Source organism: Diuraphis noxia, unplaced genomic scaffold (assembly GCF_037042655.1).
Source record: "Diuraphis noxia isolate RWA-SAM2 unplaced genomic scaffold, SU_Dnox_SAM2 contig0005, whole genome shotgun sequence".
Lineage (NCBI taxonomy): Eukaryota > Metazoa > Arthropoda > Insecta > Hemiptera > Aphididae > Diuraphis > Diuraphis noxia.
In genome coordinates this window covers 34853286-34878319 of record NW_028301715.1, presented here as the reverse complement: position 1 = coordinate 34878319, position 25034 = coordinate 34853286, and the positions used below count along the sequence as shown (strand labels likewise).

Here is a 25034-nt window from a genome sequence, read left to right as displayed (position 1 = left end):
AGTAATAAACATAAATGATATAGCAAAATTAAATTGGATAATCATAAATATTCATTATTCAAATCATAAAAAATGTTAGCACCGAGAATATCTATACCTAACAAAAACTTTCACATCAACCGATATCTGCCTTATTATAACTATGACTCATAGTAGTAGGAAATGCGTACAATATAACTTTATATTGTGTAATTTATGAATAAAACTAGACATCTGGAATCTAGATAGTACAAAATCATTTCAAATGTTCAAAACAAACAACCAATTATCAAATATTTTTTGACCATTTTTAAGCTTCTAAACAACTTATTTGAAAATTGTGTAAATAATAATTATTATGTTAATTACTAATTCAAAATGTAAATATTTTAAAATATTACAATTTGTACAACGAATATCTCAAATATATATTTTATGTTAATTAGTAATTACTAAACGTGATATTATTTTTAATGTCTAATGGTAATAGGTAAAACTAAAAATCTTATCTGACGAACGAAACTACTATCATATTATTTAAACATTTAACTAAAAAACATTAAATGCATTAAAAATTAAAATATTATAAATAGGATTAAATCCAATAAAATCTAGAGCTCTAGAAAATATACAAACGTATTCCATGATTCATTTTAATGTTTGCCATTAATGGCTTAATGTTTTCATTATTTTTAAATGCGATGTGGTGAAAAAAAAATATTTAGCATTCCTTTTTTTAAATGTCACAGAAATACTGAATCTATCAGCAACTGAAATAAAATAGTAATTGTAATTTATTGAAATGCAACGAAGTCATTGAACACGTTTATTATTTTGCCTTTCTCGACGATTAGGAGTTAGGACCCGTCACCCGTATGGCATATAATACAAATATTATATTATGGTACGTTGCGTACCCACATCGATCGCATTGCTGCTGCCACAATTAAGAAAGTAGAAAAACGAAATAATTATAACTCGTTCGCGTGTAAGTGTAATATGTAATAACGGTACACGTTATAATCAGGCCATAGCCGACTTAGGGACAGGGGAATGTTTATCATAATAACATACAACAGACTCACAGATATTCCTGTATTACAAATTTACAACGTACAAGAGTGCATTTTAAACGCATCCAAACACAATAATGTACACCCAAGCGTCGTTGCCCTGTCGTTGAACGGCCGTCTAGATAGATAATCGCGACGGAGGACGGCACGTCGCCTCCTCGGCGAGGCAATTATTGTTAGTCCACGGCGAGCCGACCAGTCGGTCGGCCGTGACCGAAACACACAGTTTAGAAGAAAAATAAGAAAAAAACACTATTACTAATATATACCTGTAATACATATAATATCCTGTTGCGTTCAGTATAATATATACTATGTATACAGAGTGTAACAGAAATAAGAGATAGACGACGTAGTTATAACTAACTATAATATAGGTATTAACATTTATTCTAAAAAATTAAAATCATTTTAAAATATTTATAAGAAAAAATTTGTTACAAAAATATTATACCTAGTATACCTAGGTCAATTATATTTTTCAATATTACTTCTGTTACACTCTGTACAGAACCTCCAATATAGGGTGTTTCAGGTGAGAGTGCCTTCTTACATAATATATATTTTCCCCTACATATACTAAGGAGGTTAGGTTAGGTATCTAAACACGACTACCAAAGTCCAATTTTTTTTATCTAATAACACAATACAAATACTAAAATAGCGTATAATTGATTAAATGATTTTAAAATAGTAAAAAAATCGTTCCAATATTTAGTACAACTTATAAATACTAATTAATACCTATAAATATTTTTTGGGGGCTTTGGGAATTATTTGAGAAGGATACACTCAGCCAGCTCTATGAGCTCTATCAAGACTTAATGCAATTCAGACTTTTAAGCAACTCATAAATAAATATTTTAATTCTCTTATTTGGAGTTTGAGTAAAAATAAAAGGTGTGATTTAAAGTATAAACTACATATTATAATAGGTATAACGATTGTGAGATATGCTTTTCTCTAATTGCCTAAAATTTTACATCTTCAAATAAATCAGAAAATAAAGGTATTGACCGTGGGTTCAAGCGTAGTGATAAAACACTCTGTATGTAGTTTCAAGTGCAACGGTCAGTGAACATAATATTATAAGTATTAGTACGCTGTGTCCGTTTTATACGCATACCATAAATTTATAAATAATACCACACTACTAATACCTATATAATACGAAATACATAATATTGTCGACGATATTCTATGTATTGTACTCCGGCAAACGATCCGGTTTTTGGACGTCTCACAGTAGACTAGTAGAAATTATTCATATGCATAATACAAATACAATACGCGGTTTTGGCCTTAACACACTGCTGCAACATTGTTTATTACGTTACGATACGATAGCGTGGGGAGCGGTAAAGGGAGGTTGGGGTGGGGCGCCGTAGAGTCATTTGTTCGGTCTGCACAAGTCGTGCATAACGACTCTGTGTACCTATATACAAATACCGTGTAATACGTATACCGCAACTGACCTTCACAGCCACACTCAAAAAATCGTTGTAGATGGCATCAGGCGCAACTGCAGAGATTGGGGAAAATTGTACGTCACCGTAAAAAATCGTTCATAATACATGGGTAGGTAAACGTTTCACGAACGACGATAAAATAATATAACTATGGATTCGTCAATTCGTGCACTATATTGCCGGAATGATACACAAGTGCAGAACGTGCATCGTACCACGACTGTTATTATTTATTATAATAAAAGAACGTTATTTTTCCTACCCGCCATCGGTAAAATACTGAAAACAATGCCAATCATCGTACAGGGCAGATATCGAAAAACCTACTAGACGTAGTCCGGTAGTCGTGATATATTATACACCGATTGGCGATTATACTACTAATGTAGTAAGTATAATTCCACGGTGGGCAATAAATCAAAATCAGTTCAAAGAAAAAAGACTGACGGGTTGGGCGTAAACTTCATGTGCGCGATATGGGCCAGGAAGAACAGGTCATCATCGTTTTCAGATTCATTTGGCAAATTGCCTTGCCGACTGTTTCAGTTACTTTTTTTTGTTCAACGGTTCCCAAGGTGATTAATGCCGTTTATTTTTTAGGGAAAAACATGCATATTTTAAATACAAGCAATATCTGACGGTCGGCGATACTGTTTTTGTTCTGCCATTATATCGTCGGCTCGTCGCATCTGGCTTTCATGCCGCGTCGATTAGTTATTATTACGTGTGGAAGCATCGACGGCAGCGGACACAGCTTAAATGCGTTTAATGAAACGCGCCAATGAGGATAATTGCTACGGACTTAGGGGTCTCTAAAGTGACCTCGTTTATAATCAGTAGTAACTATCGTAATCGTAATCGTCACTTCGTCAGAATTGTATAACCTACGGAACGTTCACGAGAATACATTTTTGACTATTATTGTATACACAACTGCAACCTACATAATATAATTTAGTACAATTACCAAATTTTACCCACGCAGTATTAACAATATATATAATTAAATAACTCTAGTTTCAAACAGTATTTTTGTATATTATGTAAGAATACCTTCGTATATTCAATTTTTTTAAATGTGATTATTTATTAGTTATTATTAATAAGATAGGTATAGCCGGTATAGGTACCTACCTAATAATTGATACTAAAATTTACTGTAATATCAGCGATATATTATAGTAAGATTTACAATCTATTTTATAAACACTTCACCGTCCTTGACACAAACACTATAAAATATACCGATAGTGCACGAAACTATTTTTTTAGTAGCCTTAATAATTTAATTTAACTTTATTATTGTACTTAATGTTAACTAAAATGTAAATGTATTGTAAAATACTAAACCTATTATTTTAATTAAAAACTGATGACTGTTAAGGAATTTGGATAAAATATAAGGGTATTTTATCAACAAATATGCACGTTTTAATAATTTATGTGACTTGTAAACTTGAATTCAGTGTTTAAAAGTCAGCTTAAAAACATTAAGTATTTAATCAATGATATTGTTATAATATTAAGTCAATGTTTAAAAAATAACCACTTAAATAGATTTATAAGTTTAACAAGTTAAGTTGAAAAATGAAATATATGTAGCAAATAATTGATAGTTATTCAATTGTATGTGCATAATATTAAAAATATTATTAGAGCAGGTATGCAGTATACCACGATGTATATATGTACATAATTATATATATGTATTATAATTATTTAATCGTTTAAATAGTGTATATTATATACAGAAAATTAACAGTCATTAAAACAACGTCCATATTAAATTATATTTTAGTATGATTGCGTTTAAAACTATGAAATATTAATAATTCATGAAAGAAGTTTAAGGTACTCCACCGTAATTGCCACATTATATTCATTATATTAGTACTAATTTTTAATATTTCGTATTGAAAATAAGCGTGGGTAGAACACTAAATGTTCAAGACTAATTGTATATGTTTTGTTGAACACATCTCATTTCTTGCCGTAAAAAACTTAAATCACAAAACTTGATACTGATCGTCAATTGATAATATTTGGTTTGGCACTATAGTGGGCTATGACCAATGTCTAATACCTATAAGTGTCGTCACTCATTAATACAATGTGTTAAAACTGGCTATAGATACGTGACTATTTAGCAACTTAAATGAATAGTGAATACACAATAGTGGCAGGATATCCGTTAACTTGCATAATAAAATCCGTACGAAGTCCTGTCGGCTGTTCGGACCCCGTTTGGTACACACTGTCGCCATTACCTATATATTTATAGAAGAGACAACAACACAAACAAACACAGGATGGTCGAGGGGTGTATTATTTTTAGAGAAGGCGTCGACCACAGCCTACAGCGACGACGCAACACCGTATACTTGAGCCAAATTTTATTTCGAAGCCAAGTACGAAACAATTTGTACGCCATAATAAAACATAATATGCTGCAGAAACGATTTTCCCCAGGTATTTAACACTCCTATTAAAATTACGTTAATATAAAATATATTTATTTATTTATTGTTAAGAAAAATGTTTTCTTGTTTACAATTTAGAAAGCTATAAGGCATTTGAACTTTTACTGACAACCTCCATAAATATTGAAAAACCAATTCTAAATATTTATTATTATATACCATTGGCTTCATGTATTTAATACCCACAAAAGTACAAACAATCAATTATAAATATTATACGTACACTCAGAATATGCAAACACTACTATCAGTATGCATATGCATACCAATATTTTTATTGTACATTAAAAAGAATGTGATATACATAAAAAATACATAATATTTAATACCGGTTATAAGTCGTATAACAATTGATATGTCTCACTTAAAAAAAATCGTTAAATAAATAGCATATTATTAAGATTATATTAACACAATATAGGTCACGAAAAGTATTGCCGGGAAATTTATTTAGCCAAACTTCAACACGATGTACATAAAAACTCTAGACTTTTTCGTCTATATTATTTCATGCTTTGCAGGAATAAAAGTACCGATAATAGAAATTCAATATGGGTCAAAATGTACGTAAAAAATAACTTATGAGACACACAAATACGTACAAATATAAAGATATACCTATAGTATAATATATAGGTAATCTAGTAATGGTATGAAAATATATTAACAACAAATTACTTGATAGACCTATTTTAAAATTCAAGTATTTCTTCCTAAATTATTGGCAGATATAGCATACTAACGTAATAAAATAGATGATGTTATATTTTAGCAATAACTCATTTGTCTACAACATTATTACATCAGAATAATATATGTGCAAACTCACTGATGTTGCATATGTGTAAGTTGCCTGGTACATCCACACTAGCATGACGTAATTACCAATGGTTGATCACTATGTAAATGTACGTTGTACACACAAAAGTAAAATAGCAATGCATCCAACTTAAAATATTAGCATCAGTTCAATAATAATATGTTTATTATTTTATAGATTTCTATAAACTGTAGAGACAAATAATGTAACCTTGGAAAAAAGAAATCTTAAAAATTAAAAATGTCATGAATAGGTACTACTAAATACTAATACTAGTTTAATGTCAAACATTACTACCTACTAAATTATTATTACACTATTCGTTTGCATTAATCGATTATTAATATAATTTATAAATATAAATTAATTTTAATAAGACTACTTAACGATTCACTCAGATATTAAGTTTTTCAATAATGAAAATTAAAAAGTAATAACATAAGTTATTACTTATTATATATTTTAAGATACATCGTATTTTGTATCAGATAATAGTTATATACGAGTCTATAGTTAGCTTATTATAATTGGAAGTAAAATATAATAACTATTAATGCATTAAGTAAATTTACGATAGTTATATTTATATCCGTTTACATATCAATATAAAAAATAATGAATGAATAAGTTGGTAAAGAAAATATACTACATAAATACTACGTTTGACCCATATATACTAATGTTATAATCTTAAACAACAAAAGATAACCTAAACAAATCATGATTTATTGAACCTTTTTAAAATATTTTTTTACCGCATGTATTTAATAAAACTTATAAATTAACAGTAATTGATTCAATTTTAAAATAATTAAACGTAAAAATTGCTACTTATCAGTTATTAATGACAAAACAAATAACAGATTTAAGAATTATAGTTGAAATTAATCAAACGTCTAATTGCCTGTCAATATTAATGAACGGATTTACGGATTTATAGTTTATACATAACCATTAAAATTATAAACGACGATAAATTAGCTTAAAATTAAAAATATCATATAATACGTTTATTTTTTAAATACATTATTACATAATCCTTAAAAACTATAAAAATGCTGCAAAAACCAAATTTAAAATGTTTAAATATAATACATTCTGTTAATACTTTATCATTATCAAAAATTGTTATGTAGGTAGTTTGTAATATGTTTGAATCTATCTGGGTAAGTGATACTTATGAGTATGATGTTATGTAGTATATTGTATTATATAAATAGCGGGCCTACTAATTATTTATCAAGATAATGAAATATCGTATCAAGTGATACGTTTTACAAGTAATTGTTATTAAATATTTTATTAAACTTCTTTAACACAGATTAAATGTAATTTTAATACAAGAACAGAACAATTTAAATGTATATAATTATTTTAAATAAAAAAATTAACAACTTGCAACATAATTAGTAAAAAAAATACTGAATTGTGATTTAAATTTAAATGTTTGATAAGATAAATTTCAATAGCGACGACCTTGTTCATTATGAGAATGAGAGGTGCACTACAGGTGAAACGCAAACACAAAAATGCCGCCCATTATTAACATTATGCGATACATGTAATGATAACAAATAATTTGACCTCATAAAATAAAAATAATTTTAATCCATTTGGTACGTTATTCACGTTTTCATTCAGTGAGTACAAATGCATAATAATAATAAAAATATTAGAAAATATTTCTAGAAAGGTATTTAAGTAATAGCTGGATAATAACTGATTATAAACAAGTTAACTTTTTTTTTTCGAGAAAAAACACAATAAAATTATGATATTACAAAAGTAAAATACATATCTAATCTGTAACTTAAAATTATTATTATTTATTATCATTAATCAATATTCAATATTGAAATATAACCATGATATAGTTAACATTAACCTAGAATATTTTTCATAATATTATCGTTATTTTGAATGCATACAATTCACAAGCTTAAAAGTTTAATATAAAAGATATTTTATTAATATTATAGGTAAACTAAAATAATTGATTTCATTCAAACATTATTAAATTTTAACTTATTTAACACTAACAATAAAGACAATAATTAATCGGTAAAAAATCATAGATTAATATCATAGAATAATATGATGGAGTTAATAAGTTATATTATTGCATTGTATTACCTGAATAAACTTTTATTTTTATTAATAATACACAAACAACGGTCGAGTAATCCATATTTTATAGTAAGTTTTTAACAATTGCAATATTGTACATAATAATAATATGTAATACTGCGGGTTTTCAAATGTTGATTAAATATAATATTTATAAAGTTGGAGGATTTCAATTAGGTAATAAATTGAATACGATTTAATTTTATATATTATATTATTTTGTTTAAACATGTGAAAATTTTCTCAATAATATAACTATAAAAAAACATTGCTCCGTAACAAATTATTTTTATTCGACATAATATTGTCCTTGACACAAACTAGGCATATATCATACCTATATACAAGCTAATTATTTACAAAAAATAATATAGACTAGAGAATTAAGTGCGAGTTAAATTTTAAAAAATGTCCTTCAGACACAAAGAAAATCTTAAAACTAAACAAAACTAAGAACCACAACAAAAACATTTTTCAATCATTATTGTAATATTTAAAGATTAAAATATTTCATTCAAAACAAATAAAACCAATTAGGTATATATAGGTAGATTTTTAGAATTTTTTGGTATTAATCACTATATTAATAGTTATCTAAATATAAAGTATTTTAATGATTAACATATTATCATATTCATGATATTACCTAAATAAATAAATCGTATCTATATAATTGTACCTATAAATTGCATTGTAAAATTTATTGAATTTTAGTTAACTATTTTCACTGATACAACAAGGGAATACATTGACTAAGATAACATTACTCGGCACCTCCCTAAAAGGAACGAAGAACACTACCTATACAAACAACTTTCACTCCGGAAATCCGAATATTAGGTATGGTTAATATTCAATAAGGTGGGAAAAACACCAAGGGATCATTTTTGAAACCAAACAAGTACATAATGTAAATTAATACTGAACAATACATACAACACATTTAATCTGATAATATACAAGAATAATGAAAAAATGATAATTCTAGAATACATTTCCAAGTAGCAGTTGACTATTAAACTCCACAAAAATTTAAAAACTAAAATAGTAATTCATTATTTTAAGGAATATGTTGATGTTAACAAAAGTGAAATCTATAATATTTTACATTTCTAGCAAATCATTAAATAAAATACATGTACCTTAATGTAATATAATATATATTTAGTCAACGCAATAGAATCGAAAGCTATTAACTGAACTCATTTAATTTAATTCTTTATTTATAATTTTTTTCAACTTGAGTATAATAATTATAATTATTTAAAAAAAGCCATTAAGTAGTCCGCCATTTTAGCGTTATAATTAATAACTATCGTGAACGATCGAGAAGCCATGTGTTTTCGTTTAATTTAAAACACGTCTTTATTCCACTGTTATCGAATAATTCAATAAAATCCCATACTAAATAGAAAATTGTATACATTAAGAATTAAAAGTACATACATTTTATTATAATATATTAGTTCCTGAAACCAAGTTTACTTCATCAAATACATTACTTCTACTACTAATTTAGTACTACTGCATGTGTATAAATTATCATACTATTTTTTTAAAATTCATTTGGAAATAAAATATATTCAAAATATGAGTGTATTATTGTCGGCTTTTTCTGAAACGATTGCATTTCATACGTAAGGAACCGTTTAAAGTTTTAAATACTCTAATATGAATATCAATGGATTCATTGTTTTGAAATCATCTATTCATAATTAGGTATCATCTGACATCACACGCGTTAAGATATTTATGTCTAAGTTTATTAGATTATGTTATTGTTCGCGGTTTAGAGCATGTGCGATGTGCAACGCATTAACATTTTACTATAGCGTTATTGCCGATTAAATATCGACAGAATACAATAAGACTATCACTACTACGAGGTTCGTTCAACTTATGAGCTCAGCAATTGGGTTTAGTGATGGTGAAATACTCAAATGCTCTGTAATTTAGTTATTGCATTGGGTAAAATATCTCTAAGACTACGACGTCTTAGACATACGTTTAAACATTACAATATTTAGTATACAAATAAATCATTTATTCAAATTTTTAATAAATAAAAAACAAAAATATATATAGATAGGTTAGTAAGAACAATTAATTATATTTAATAATATTATATTCACTTATGTTTCTATTAGTAAAATTAATTAATGTTCGACTATCACTATACCGACCAGAGGCGACGTATATGTAATATATTATTTTTAAATTTGTTAAGCGATTTATTATTATTTTAATATACATAAAATTAATGATCTAAAACGAGTAAAACGTGAGATTAAGGTATTTATGTATTGTGAAATGGATAAAAAACCATTCATAAGTTAATAAGAACAAAATACCGTTTCGTAACAAGACGATGTCATTAAATAAAATGAAAAATACTAACTATTACGACATAATATAGGTCGGACCTATAAATTGCTTTCCCGTTCAATAATACAAAACACATATAATGTAATGATGAGGGGATTGTTCAAATCAAAATAAATCAATGGAAAATTCAGTTACCTCTTTTTGTCACGGCTTTTTTCTTGTCGTCCGCCGCAGTTTTCTTGTCGTCCGCTGCCGTTTTCTTCTTGTCGGTTTGTTGTTGTTTACTTTCCACGACCTTCGGTTGTTGGACTGCCACCGGGGGTCCTTTTTTTATGTCCACTGCGGACTCTTTTTTTTGCAACGGTGGCTTTTTATCGTTCACGGCGTGTTGCAGTTCAGCGACGGCGATACTTTTACCGTTTTCGATAGCCTTTCCACTATCCGTAACACTGACGCCGTTCTTGTTGTTACCGTTGAATACCACGTTTTCGTTAATAATTATAGTGTCATTGATTTTTATGTCGGATGTCCGGCGACGGCGAAACGAACCGCTGAAGAAACCGCGCTTTTTGGAAGTCGGCGTCTGGGCTACGACGTTCCCGTCCATTTTGTTGCCGCCGTGTTCGACGAGCACCGGCGACAAACCACCTTTTGTCATTTTCTCCGAGTAAAACGAAAAACAGAGGGCGACGACTTTATTGATGATTTTCTTGGCGTTAATGTAAACTGAGGCAGCACGTTATTTCAATCCACTTCTAATTCTTAAGTAATTATATGTCTACGATTCGAATAATATTATAGAATATCAACAAACCGCCATACCTATATAGCAAATTAGAACACACCACGACCATCATGAACAAATTTAAAACATAAATAAAAATAATAAATAATAATCAAGACCTATCCAAAAACTAAATAATATGGACAAGCACAGTTTATGCAGATATAAGATATTAATTGGTTTAAGTTATAGTTGTTATTACAAATCTGAATGCTATAAGATAATTATGTAATAAAATATATTCTCATCACTCAGACGCGATTTTAACAATTTTTACTTCGAAAATACACTATAAAATCCAATGTTGGGTAGGTAGGAATAATATTATAAATTTATGTAGGTATATGATGGTATATAATGGCCTTGGTAATTCTTCTATTAGAGCTGTTAATAAATGTACTTTTTTAAATGATCATTCTTTTTTATCGATATTAGGTATTTAACGACATATTTTAACACTTTAAGATTTTAATGGTGATCGTATCACATCAGGTAATAATAATTAACAATATAGCACCGTTTATAACATTTTATGTAGCAACATAAAACTAAGTAAATATTAACAAGAGAATCTTGTCCCGTAAAGAAAATTATAAAAACAGACAAACACGGTGAAGTGTAAATTTTAAAAATTATTAATTAATCACGTCTTTAATTTGCGTACCAAATGTATAATTAAGTTCTCGCTAAGTTTGAAACTTAAAATTACAATTTATAATCATTAATCAATTAAATTAATTGGTTTGCCTATGCACATATTTATTATATATAGCCATATAAGTATATAATAATAATTGAGTTTTTTCATAAAAACAAATGTTTAAGAAATATTTAATTTAATATTTATACATCAAATAGTAAATGTTTTTGGACAGATCAAAAAAATTATTATTTTCTTATTGTTTCATATACGCATAGACTATAACACATACCGATTTTAAAACGAATCACGACAAATGCACAAGCGTTAACTAAACATCGACCGACCGCGGTTACTCGACGATTGAAAGAAGAGCCTATTCCTATAGCATCGGCGCCGATGTTCAGACGGGAGTGGGATCGCGTAGTTTAATAGCTTTGAATATACACTATAGATAGATGGTGGGAAGTAGGCAGGGAATAATATGCCGGCTCTGGTGCAGCTGACGGGGGAATAACATTAGTATGAGTGTACGCTAAAAGTATTCACTTTTTGGTTTCTATAACGATGTATGGCCCTGTTAAACAAACGTAATGGTCACATGCACAAAGTCAAACATTATAGTATTTTTGTATTAAAAATTGCATCAATATTATAATACTATAATGATTGCAGTATTTGATATTTATATTTATACTCATATAACTTATATTATATTTATTTTATTTTACTAGATAAATTTATTATTTAGTTTAAATAAATTTAAGCTAACCAAACAATAAAAAAACTTCTTTACAGAATATCATCTTAATCGTAAGGTTAGGTCCTTAATGGACTCAAGTAGGATTGCAAATATTTCTTCAAGGTGTTATTAAACCACTTATAAAAAAAACCAGGGTAGAAATAGTTATTTAAAGAATATGACTTGACAGCCCTAGTTTATAGATTTGCTGTATTTACCAATTTAGTAAAAAGATCCGGACAGTGAAATAACACAGTTCTTTTCAAAAATATATATGCGAATACCAAATTAATATTTATATGTAAATGTAATAAATAATAATTGAGATGAGTGAAAATTTTAAATGCATGATCATAGTGAATGTGTATACTGCAATACCCAATACAACTCAACTCAAGTACACAATAGTATTAATAACAAGAGTTGTGGCTTATATTACCGTTATATATGTGCAGCAGATCGGAAACAATTTTAAGCGGTTTATTTCTCTTACCATACTGCAGTGAATAGAAAATTTTCTTTACACATTCAAACATGTAATCATTTTCTTCTACTTGAGTGTTTAATACTTAAATTAGAAAATAGTTTAGGACCAACAATTATTGAATTGTTATATATTAAATGATTAAGAACAGAAAAATCATCTGTATTTGAACAAATGTCAACTGGTTTATCTTACGACCGAAAAACAAATTGAGTTACAACACTAAACACTAATAGGTACGTTGTACAATTATGCTATACACTATGTGCACTCATATTTATTAGTATTATTAACGGTCTATATATATAGGCTATATAATATAGCTTACAGTATTAAAGTATATAGTATACTATATAGGCTAAAATTTAGAACATTTTAAACAATACATAGTATTTCATATGATGCCACAGGGTTTGTACAAATGCATGGAAAAAATGGGAAGATTGGGTATGATTTAAAAACTTACGAAGGTGACAGAGCGTTAAATCTACATGTGTCGTCTGCGTCTTACTAAAGCATGATGTACAAAATGTACGTATAGTGATTACAATTTTATGTTGTTAACCATGACTAAACAGATCTATTTAATTATTATGTTAACATTAGATTTAAAAATTTGAGTGTATTGACTTATTATTGAATCAAAATACAAACTACAGAAAAGGAGTGATTATCATTTAAAAATATGAAATTATTATTGCTTCAGGAATATATACTCCATAAATAATATAAAAATTAAGTACAAATTTGAAAATATGAAATTCAAGCTATATGTATACTGTATACACCAATTTAAAAGTTCTAAAAATCAGTTTATAAATTCTTAATTCAAAGAAAAATTGGGAGTTAGCATGATTTGTGAATTATTCTGTATGCTATACAAAATATTATATAGATTATATTAATTACAATAAGGACTGAAATGTATCAGGTACTAGATAGTAAATTTTAGCATCAGACATTTGAAAAAAATTATTTATTGATACCTAATGGCTAATAGTTAATAGTCTTAATACACAGATACACAGTCAATGTGATTTCGACCTAATCGATCAATAATTAACATCATTAGGTCACTTTAGCATTAATCATAGACTAACATATAATACTACTTATCTAATTGTAAACGATAAAATATCACATACCTGCATACATATTATTTTACGGTTAAAGTGATCAATAAATAACGAATCCATACATTTAAAACACTTAAAGATCTTAAAATACATTCTCCCAATAAATTCTTATTTTAACAAGAATTATTAATTGCTAACTATATTATACGAATTCTATACATATATGCCTTGATTTATTAACACTTAGATGATAGATATAGTCTCATTTTTTAAATCAACACTTGAATCATGTGACGTATTATCAAATCGATTGAATTTGTATAACTTACTAAAAATAATTGTTATGAATTATAAGGTAATTATGATAGAAAAAATAAAAAAATAAACATAATATACATATGTACATTGTACATACATATATGTTTTTAAAACTATAAATTATTTGATAAGTACATCATTATAATTTTTATATGAATTGCGCTATTACGTACTTCATTTTTTTTTTAATATGTGTGTTGTGTGTATAAATTCAAAAAGCTTTACCGGAACAATATTTTTTTCACAATGCATTACGTAAATCAGAATGGTAAAGAAATATTTTAAATGAAAGTTCCATATCCCATATGTTAACAGATTCACTTTTTAAATCAGAAATAATAATAATTTATAAAACGCAAACAATCATATTTTATTCATTTCATAGTGTGAAGAATTATTTTGATATGGCGGAATTTTTATTTGGGCAGTCATACCGTAGGTTTCTCTTATCCCCAGTTTGGGATTCAAACTTCAAAGTAGTGAAGATGACGATGCGCATATTGGAACCACACTACATAAAGGCGACTTACCTAGCACTAGTGCACCACTCATGTCTGTAATTGCCTACTCAATCACCATAATAAAGTGCATTGTAATTTTTATTATCATCGATTATAAATAATATATATATTTATTATCAATGATATTACACTATTACACAAAATAATTTTTCAATGAAATTAAATAGACAAAAAAATATTAAAAGTGTATACAGTAGAACCTCGATTATCCGTGTTTGCGATTAACCGTGCTCACTCTTCCAAAAATTTAAAAATAAGTATGGACTGTAGATATATATGTAGTTATAATCGAACATTTTATATTACATAATACACGATATCGACAATTATTATATTAATGACATTTTTGACGATATTAATATGAAGATAAGCAATATTGTACATCGATTATTATATTTATCCTATATTTCATTATTATAAAATTGTACCTATGTATTTCTAATTAAAATTAAATAAAAAATTTCATTATTATAAAAAGTCTCGATTAACCGTGATTTTCATTTATCCGTGTGACCCCCTCCCCATCATTACCCCGGATAATCGAGGTTCCACTGTACTGTTTAAACTGAAAAATTATACGTCATAAACTCGTAGATGACTATTTGTTTTTACAATTAATACATTAGGTTATATACAATCCGAGATAAACAGACTAATACAAAATAACCAATAATAACACATACAAAATAAATACAATAGTCAATATTAGGTACAAGGTATACTTACAACTTATTTTTTTGTTTTATAAAAATACGAGTATAATAAAAGTCTAAAATATATACAGTATATACACAGAAAAGTGTCATAAGTATTATAATATTGTTATTATTTAATGTATTTATTTTATAGATACGTCTTCAAATATATCTAGATTGTATAATTTGCGTGACTTGATATAATAATCATAATAATTAATTTTATGAAACGAATAAACCTAACCATGAACTAAGTGATAATTGATTGCAAATCAATTATCACGCAATAAAATACAGTAGGTACCTATCGCAAACATTTAACTTTTTTTGTGTAAATTAAAAGTGAATTCCAAAAAATCTAAGCTAAACCATTTAAGTCTAAATTAATAAATATGTACCGATATATACCAATCAAAATTTAAATAATTTGAAATTATGTTATAAATAGATAAGTAAGTAGATACTAAAAGTAACATTATGAAATACAGTAAAAGTAATAGGTACCTATCGTATCTGAGAGTGAATATATACATTTATATACATACTTATGATTTATAGCTTAATCCTAATGCCTACAAATGGTTTAGTAAATATAATATACCGTAATATACAAAATAAATTTTATTTCGTCAGGTAAATCATTTATAATAATTATAGTTCTAATTCGATTTTTGATTGTGTATCACTACGTATTGTTCCTATTATCTAATTATATGTACCGAATTTTTTCACCGTGGATTCTTTATGCCTTGAACTTATTAACCACGAATTTTTTGGTACCTAGTCTAGCGCAACCCAGAAATTTAGTATTCATTAAATAACTGTTTATAAGTGATCATTACACCTACAAACCTAACATAATATTAAAAATGACAGTGTTAGAGGTATTAAAATTATTTATAAGGTAACCAAGGAATTGTTTTCTATACAAAAAGTATACCAAAGTATCGTAACACGGAATAGCTCGCAGAATAATTTTATAATGTTTTATTGCAGAACTTTCTCCGATATTTCAGTTCAATGGCATCCTAATGGATGAGGAAATGCAGTAGTCTAACATCAAAAAAGGACAATCTGGTATTGAACTTGTTCATAGGTTTGTCATCCATTGCCTATTAATTATAAAGTGTACATAGAACATACCTACGTACAATATAATACACTATGGGCAATAAATTATATTAAATAGGTATATGCATGTATAGCATATACAATTTTCAATCACGTTCCCATTTCTCATAAAATCGAGGACAGTGTTCAACATTAATGTTCATAGATATGAATACGATCAGTGGCGCCGATCTTAATTTTACCAGAGATTTTACTTATATATCTATATACCTAACCTACACCAAAATATTTCGGGGTAGGTCACCAATATGTAACATGTAAACGTAAACGTAAAAAATAACAAAACAATTAGGTAACTGTAATAATGGATGTTCTATTTTTACGGTATTGAGTAGGTATTATAAATATATAAATATATATATAATATTAATAGACGTTCAGTGGTTAGGCCTGCTTCACACTACTAGGGCTGGGGGCAGTCAGCATCGATTCACCAATTGTTCAAGATTATTTCACTGATAAAGTAACGAATGAGACCCGCATAAATATTATACAATTTGTAGAGGTCCCTTCCCTCAAATAAAAAAAAACACGGGGAGGCCTACAGTATAAAGATAGATAAATACATTTTAGAATATTTGAGACATTTCAAGGTTATGTGTTATAATTTATAATAGGTAATTATTATTATTTTAAATTATTTAGAAAGACAACTTTTTACAGTGTAAAATAATTACTAATAAAATATGATCACGTGAACGTACATGATAAGTAATGTTGGCTGACTATTAATTATTTACATGATTATATCAAATGTAATTTGCCACAATCTTTTTAACCTCGTTTTTAGTGCATAAGTAGGTATTAATAATAATTATTTACAAATAAATAATAATAGTCATAAGGGGTCGAGTAAAAAATAAGTCGCAAAATTTAACAGATAATATAGGTACCTCATTGGATGAAAAAAAATTGGTAATGATACCAAGTGATCAAAATAAATGTTCGTCAAAATATTTACTAATAATTAACCAGCTTAGGATAGTGGTAGGTTGTAATTTAAAGCCATGTAAGACAAATGACGAATATGATTAAAAAAAACAATCTCAAAAAGTAGTGTTACAAATACATAACATTTATAAACACTTTTTATAATTTTATATCAATAAATTCCTGTGCACTGTGACACAAAACTAGTTTATTTAATATAAATCATACATTTTAGGATTTTGTGAAAGCCTAGCTGTTGTTGATCTCTATGTAATATAACTTATAAGTACTCATGAAGACAATAAGTCAATAACACATGAATAGTCAAAACATTCAGGATTTCTATTCTATGGAGTTATGTGAAAAGTAGTATAATAAACTATAAAGCTAATATGTATAAAATTATAACTTGCAACATACTTAACTCATAAGTATAAATATGTAAAAGGTTAGTGGTCAAATAGTCACAATATTATTTATATAATATTAATATTTTATATTTACCAACATTATTATCTATACTTTGGTCAGTCTAAAGACTTTACATGTACCTATGCCGAAGAATATTAGATACTTATTTAAAATATGATATAATAATAATATAGAAGCAAAAGGTATTATTATGACTTTATGAGTAATAATTAATATATTAACATATTTTTTTATAAATAATTAAAAATAATCTACCTAGAGATACTAGTAACTATTATTAGTGATTATTGTAGTAATAATTAAGAAATAAATTATACTTGCATTTGTCCAATTACATATTCTAAACAGCGAGTAATCAGAATTTTTTAGGAATTGTTGACTTACATAATTTGAATATTCTTATTTGGTAGAGTAAAACAAGGTATACATTTAAAAATAACAATATTTTAGGAATCTACCTATAGGTATATAATGGTTTTTTTTTTAATTTACCCTAGTTGATCTAAAATTAATCATTTTTAATCTTCAGATTTGTTGATTAAAAATGTTTAACATATTATGTATTAAATATATATAATTTTTATAATGATACATTATTAAATGTTTAGGTGATTTGTTTCGATCATTCTAAAGTTCAAATATATATAGTGCATCTCTTTAGGTCAAAATCTACATATTAAAAATAAAATAATAGATTGATATTAGATAACTGATTTAAGTCATGTCTGACAATAGAATAATATATATTTTAATAGATACTTATATAATCTTAAACCAGTTTATCAATCAATTCACTACTATCAAGTGTCAAGACTGATCAGCTGTTTAAAAGAATATCATTTTTAAATTAACTGAAAAAACACTGATAGACGATAGTGTTACCTAACCATTAGTGTTCATATTTTAATTATAGGTACCTACCTAAATTTTTTACGATTTTTTACTTGTATTATTGAAGAACATAATTTTATTTTATTATAAAATTTATATAGGTAGGTACTTTAGTTTTACAATAAGCATATAAGTAGCCATATTATAGGTATTGTACTAGAATAAAATTGTATTATAGACAATTGAAAAATACATCTTAGCCTTTAGGTAGATCAGATTTTAATATTTGGTTAGCACTTATCCTTATATTTATACTTTTATCTTAGAGATACTTAAAATAATAAATTTAACACGAATACCTACTAAAATATTTAACCTAACCGAGTAGGTAATTAAAAAAACAGAATTTATAGAAAGTTGAATAACTTGAAAGCAACTATATCTTGCAAGTACATCTAGGTATATCTAAATTTAAAAAAAAAATGTGCCTGTAAATATTATTGAGATTATAAATTACTTTGAATAAAATTAATAGATAACATGATTTTTTAGTATTTAAATGAAAAAAATTCTATTTGAGACTCAGATTTCTAATTAGTAGTAGATATCAAAATCTAACACAATTTATGGGATATTGTTGATCAAACATTTGAACATAGAATTTGTACTGTCACACTGAACAATGTAATTGGAAGTAAATCTAGTTAAATAGCAGGACAATATCAAATCTAATGTAGACAACCTATTAATACTACACACTTAAAATTCATCATCAATAATCAAATCATCAGTTCAGATTGTAAATTACTGCTAGTGCAACATGAAATAGGTTCTTAATAATTTATATATTCCAGTCCTCAGACAGTAAACAAGGCAAGTCTCGTTTAACACCTAAGAATAAGATAATACATATCAGTGGCCAACAAGAAAGTAGGTATCAAAAATTATTTGCGTTGGCATATCAAAGGGGACTAGTGCTGATCTCTATAGAGGTTGCGAAATCGTTTTTCGACAACACGACCTTTGGCAACTTATATGTTCTTTACTTGTACGTTTGGCCGACAAAATATAACAGTCGAAATCATCCCCCCAACTGCTAAATGCTTAATACTTAACATTGACGAAATCCAAAGTCTGCCTACCTTTATCCTTCGTTTCCATGGCACGTACAAGGTATCCACTTTCAACTTCAACCGGCAGCGGTTCGTGTTCGTTTGACGGATGTGAACGCAAAAAGTTTTATCACTTTTGCAGAACGATATACGGCACAAGTTGGAGACGTAAAACGAATAAACAAGCAAAACGCGACGTTTTTAGATTTGTCGCGTCAACACTCAAACCTCCCTCTTTTGGCGACTGACGAGACTAATTTAGTGGCGATATTAGGAACGGTGACGACTGGCGAGTGGCGACTGGCGAGATGATAATGCCAATGGGGAAACCCTCCTGGTGGACGGGATGTCTAGTCGTCCGCGGTGGGCAAGGGGTTGTAAATACGCAGTGCAGCAAACGTGACGGCGGCATATCGCAAAACGCCACCGGGGGAAGAGCGAAATCGAATACACCCGCGCAACGATAAACTGTGTGTTGACGCCGCGGTGGTGGTGCCGTCGCGGCGATGACCTTCGGACGGTAATATATTATAATATTATACATCGTTCCTTGTCTAATGTCTACAGAAACTAATACGTCATGCGAAGGGTAACTCTTATTCGATATTATTAGAATATAATATTATGTGATTTGCGCGCGCAGCAGCACCGTACACAATATTATAAGCGGATTATTATATTAGCCAGTTAACCCGATGCGGGTTACAACACTGACCTTGTTTTTACTGTTGCACAAATTAAACGGAATCGCAACAAACATCACAGCTTAATAATAGCATGAGCCCAGAAGTGTGAGCACCGGAACTGGATTAGTCAATTAGTGGATTGGTTAAATCCGTTCACTTTTTTTCGTATGAACGACACGAAAGACGAAAGTGTTTTAAATCCTCCTGTAGTCCTACATGCATTACTATATATACTTTACCTATGAAAAATAATATATTAACTATGTAGGTAAATTGCTTTTATCACGATCTATGAAATAAATTGGAAATTCAATGTGATATTTACTTAGTATCTTTACCTCATACCTAAACTATTATTATATACTAGGGCTATGAATTAAATGCGCTAAAAAACCTTCAAAATCCATTTAAAATGTCAACAATTATAATGAATAATCCTCTAAAAATGGTTTTTAATTAACCATTTATATTTATATTGATATAAGTATATAATATGCAAAAAAACGTATTTATTTAATAAAGAAAAAAATTATAAAATATTGATTGAATTTAAAAATTATTTAGCAATTACCTTATTTTATTTACCTTTTTTTATTATTTTAAAGTGTTTCTGACATACAAGGTCATCGAACTTATTGATATAATAAAAATATTTTTAACATCATGAAGTTGTTAAGCGTAAATCAATTATATTTTTATTTACCTAACTCAACCCATACAACACAGCTTGTGTAAAATAATTAATTTATAAAGACGTAAAACAAAAAATAGGTTTTCAAATAATTCAATTGATAGAATTTAATAAAGAAAAAATACCGGAAATGAACTAAAATAGAAACGTCTAAAAATTCAAAACAAAAAATTTTATAATATGTTGCCTTAATAAGGTTTAAGCCCAATGGCCCATAATGTTGCCAAGGGTACATTATATAAAATTAAAAAGAAAAAAGTTATATAAATGGATTTTTTGTTACATAATTCAAATTATGTACTTACAAAGTTTTACAATCACCAAAAAATATAGTTTTCTACAAATATCTCAGCCGTAATTATAACTAACCGTTCAACAACTGTTCATGTTTCGTTGATTGAAATTTGAGCTATATAGTATTGATATCCATTCTGAAAGAGCAGACACATATAGTCAGGATTTTTTTAAGGAACATGTTTTAATTTTATATTAAAATATAACTTGTGGAAAGAGCGCTTATTACACACTATATTGTAGTTATCAATCTTCATATTTTTTTTTATTTAACTCTCGGCCCTCGAGGTTTTGGGCATTATTTTTTTCTATAATTATTAATCTTTATAGGTTATATGTTTAGTATAAATATATTTATATATGGGTAAAATAATATTTATAATGTAGAAATTTGAGGCATATAACAAATATATATTTTTCATAAATACAATATTGAAATGGTAAGGGGTGTTTCAACTTCTAAAACACTGACTGTTACCACGACTCGACTGTTCGAAACAGATTATTTTAATCTCTAAATCGATGTGGCGTTACGACGAATAATATACATACCTACATATTATTATATTACCTATATGTAGGTACGGTACCTACTAAGTATATTTTATATTATGAATGTGATAAATTGAAATTTACTCACAAATATGTACAAACGCATGCACATCGACATCATACTTACAAAATTAGGTACCTACCTATATTATAGTCAACAGTCATAACTCATAAGATAATATAACTTGTATGTTATAAGGTATGCATATAATACTATACTACATAGCATAGGTATAATGTATAGGTATCTAGTATAATATAATTGATACATACAATCAGTGGCGTACCCAGCGGAGGGGCTTAGGGGGGTTCAGCCCCTCCCATTGGCCATGTTTTGGAATACATTTTATATTATAAAAGACAAAGTACAAACCATGATATTTCTAAAAAACGGTATTGAATACAACGTATTATCTTTAGTAACAATGACCTAGTCTAAGCAAAGCATAAACGTTATGTTTATTATGGTACCGAATACCGATATAGATTTAGCCCCCCCCCCATTCGAAAATCCTGGGTACGCCACTGCATACAATCAAATATTATATTACATTATAGTCATTACTCATTATTATAGGTAGTAAGTAGGTACTAAGAAAATTGTACTGAAAATTAAAATAATATATTAATGCAAATAAGTAAAATAACCATTAGTTATATTTTCATAAATAAGGATCAACGATGTCAGTCTTACGTACAACCTAACAACCAACGTCATATCATATTAGTATTTAGTAAATACTATTTACATTACCTATATCTATGTATGACTAAATAGCATATGCATACGGAGATATGCTGCAACAGCGCATTACACTATGTAATTTAATATTAAATATTAATATATATATATAGGTTAGCATGATCCCCCTTCCTCTATAACATAATTATTAAGCCACCTCTCCCATAAATATCTATTTTTTTAATTTTCTAGTTAAATACTAACGATTTATAAAACTAAAAAAAAAAATGTTAAATAGGGATTTTTTTGTTTATTATTTATTGCGAAATAGAAAACATATACGATAAATGGATCATAAATAATTAAAACATTGATATTTGAAATACTAAGATAGTAGGATATCACCTAAACAAGTAGGTGCGAGGTGCCATGGGAGATTTTTTTATATCGTTTGCCTATTATATAAATATATTATGCTTTATTTTAAAAATGTAAGTTTCCCTCTTACTTTTCTAGTAAACTTCGATCACAACTACAACCATTTCAATCAGCTTTTATAACTGTCTGTAAGGTATTTTTTTTTTCATTAACTAGGTACTTTCAAAAGTCCTCCTGCTTGTGAGAAAGTCTCTGTGTATAATATGAGATAAGTATTAAACGTTGCACGCAATTAAGCTTCTAGTAAGTATAAAATACGACGTAAATAGTATTCTGTATTTCACTCATGTTTAATCATAACTCGTAATGTTATGCGGTCATATTGTTTATTAGCTCATGGCTCAAATAATAAAGTAACAAATTAGCAAGAATAAAAACTGAATCAATTGTGACTTATTAAAATATTTTAGTCTTTGACCTTTATAAACAAGATATAGGTAGGTAAGCATGTGTTCACACGTCTATAACTAACTAATGTTGGTTATATTATATATTATATATTTATATGTACTGTTGATAAACAATAATTTTCTTAGTCTATATCTATACGACGGTGTGCCAAATATTTTCTTTTGCACATCTTCTAAATTCGCCTGATTTATGTAGGATAATAATAAAATACACTGAATTAACATAAAAGCATATTCTTACATGTTACATTTTATCTCCGTGACGACGTTTAAATTAATTTAATGTATTTTTACGGTGGTCGGTGGCATGATGGCTTCTATATTTTATTGATATTGTAAATTTATGAATTGTGATGTTTATCAATACTTTAAAATTTTTATAGAAAATCAATTTTGTGTAAAACATTAAACAAATAAATTTTAACTACGAATAGAGCATAGATGTACAATAAATACACAATTCACCATATAGGTGGATATCGATTTATATTGTCTGGGCAGATAATTGAATTTTTAATATAAACAACTATATAAGATAGTGGTTTATAAAAAAATTGTTTTTTAATAAATGTAAAAATAAAATACTTATCATATCGTGGAAATATCAGTAACTTTTGCTCAATGCTTACTAGTAATTATAATATAATTATCACATATTATAATTTAATTTAATACATACAGGTACATCGTACATGCAAGATGCAACTATTGCAAATTTAGAATAATGAAAATCAATATGAGATGAAATTAAAATGGTTACTGACTAAATTTTACTATGCAGGATTTACAAATTATCAATTCTAAGACGTTGTAAACCTAACACTATAATATTATTAAATTTATATTACAATTTAAGAGGAAAACCCACGCGCTACACTGATAAAAATGCATTCATGTAAAATTGATTTTTGAGCTATCTTAAAGCAGTGGCGCGCAGACAAGACACAAATGGGGCCTAGCCGCCTAGGCCCCACTTGAAAGTGGGGTGGGTGTGGGTTTTTTTAATTTTTTTTTTTTATTTAATAGATATTGTGTTTTCATATTTGTAACTTTTAGTAATAGGTGGGTGGTGGGTGTAAAAAAAATTTGCTTTGCCCCACATGGAAAAAGGGATCTGCACGCCACTGTCTTAAAGTAAAATAAGTTATTAAAAAAATTACAAGTTATAATATAATTGAGGGTTTAATTTATTGGTTTAATATTTTATTATTATTTGAAATTAAAAATATAAATAAACATTTAAAAAATTCAAACGCATTTAAAAAAATTAATTTTAAAATGTTTAGAGTCAATATTTAGATAAATTTATATG

At 27.5% G+C, this 25034-nt stretch overlaps 1 protein-coding gene across 11 annotated transcripts in view; it reads right to left on the bottom strand.

Annotated features, from left to right (window-relative positions):
* Unc-115a (actin binding LIM protein Uncoordinated 115a) overlaps window positions 1-20277 on the bottom strand; it is a 32086-nt gene extending 11809 nt beyond the window's left edge. For 9 of the 11 annotated variants that reach the window (XM_015520375.2, XM_015520376.2, XM_015520379.2 and 6 more), the window contains exons 1-2: window positions 11990-12141; window positions 10469-11095 (exon numbers count right to left, since the gene is read on the bottom strand). In XM_015520375.2, coding sequence (XP_015375861.1) covers window positions 10469-10931 — 463 coding nt within the window. In that variant the 5' untranslated portion in view covers window positions 10932-11095; window positions 11990-12141. Of the gene's footprint in view, window positions 1-10468; window positions 11096-11906; window positions 11924-11989; window positions 12142-19999 lie in introns of those variants that run through there. The other 2 variants (XM_089228289.1, XM_015520382.2) reach the window with 2 other exon arrangements.
* Window positions 20278-25034: the final 4757 nt, after the last annotated feature.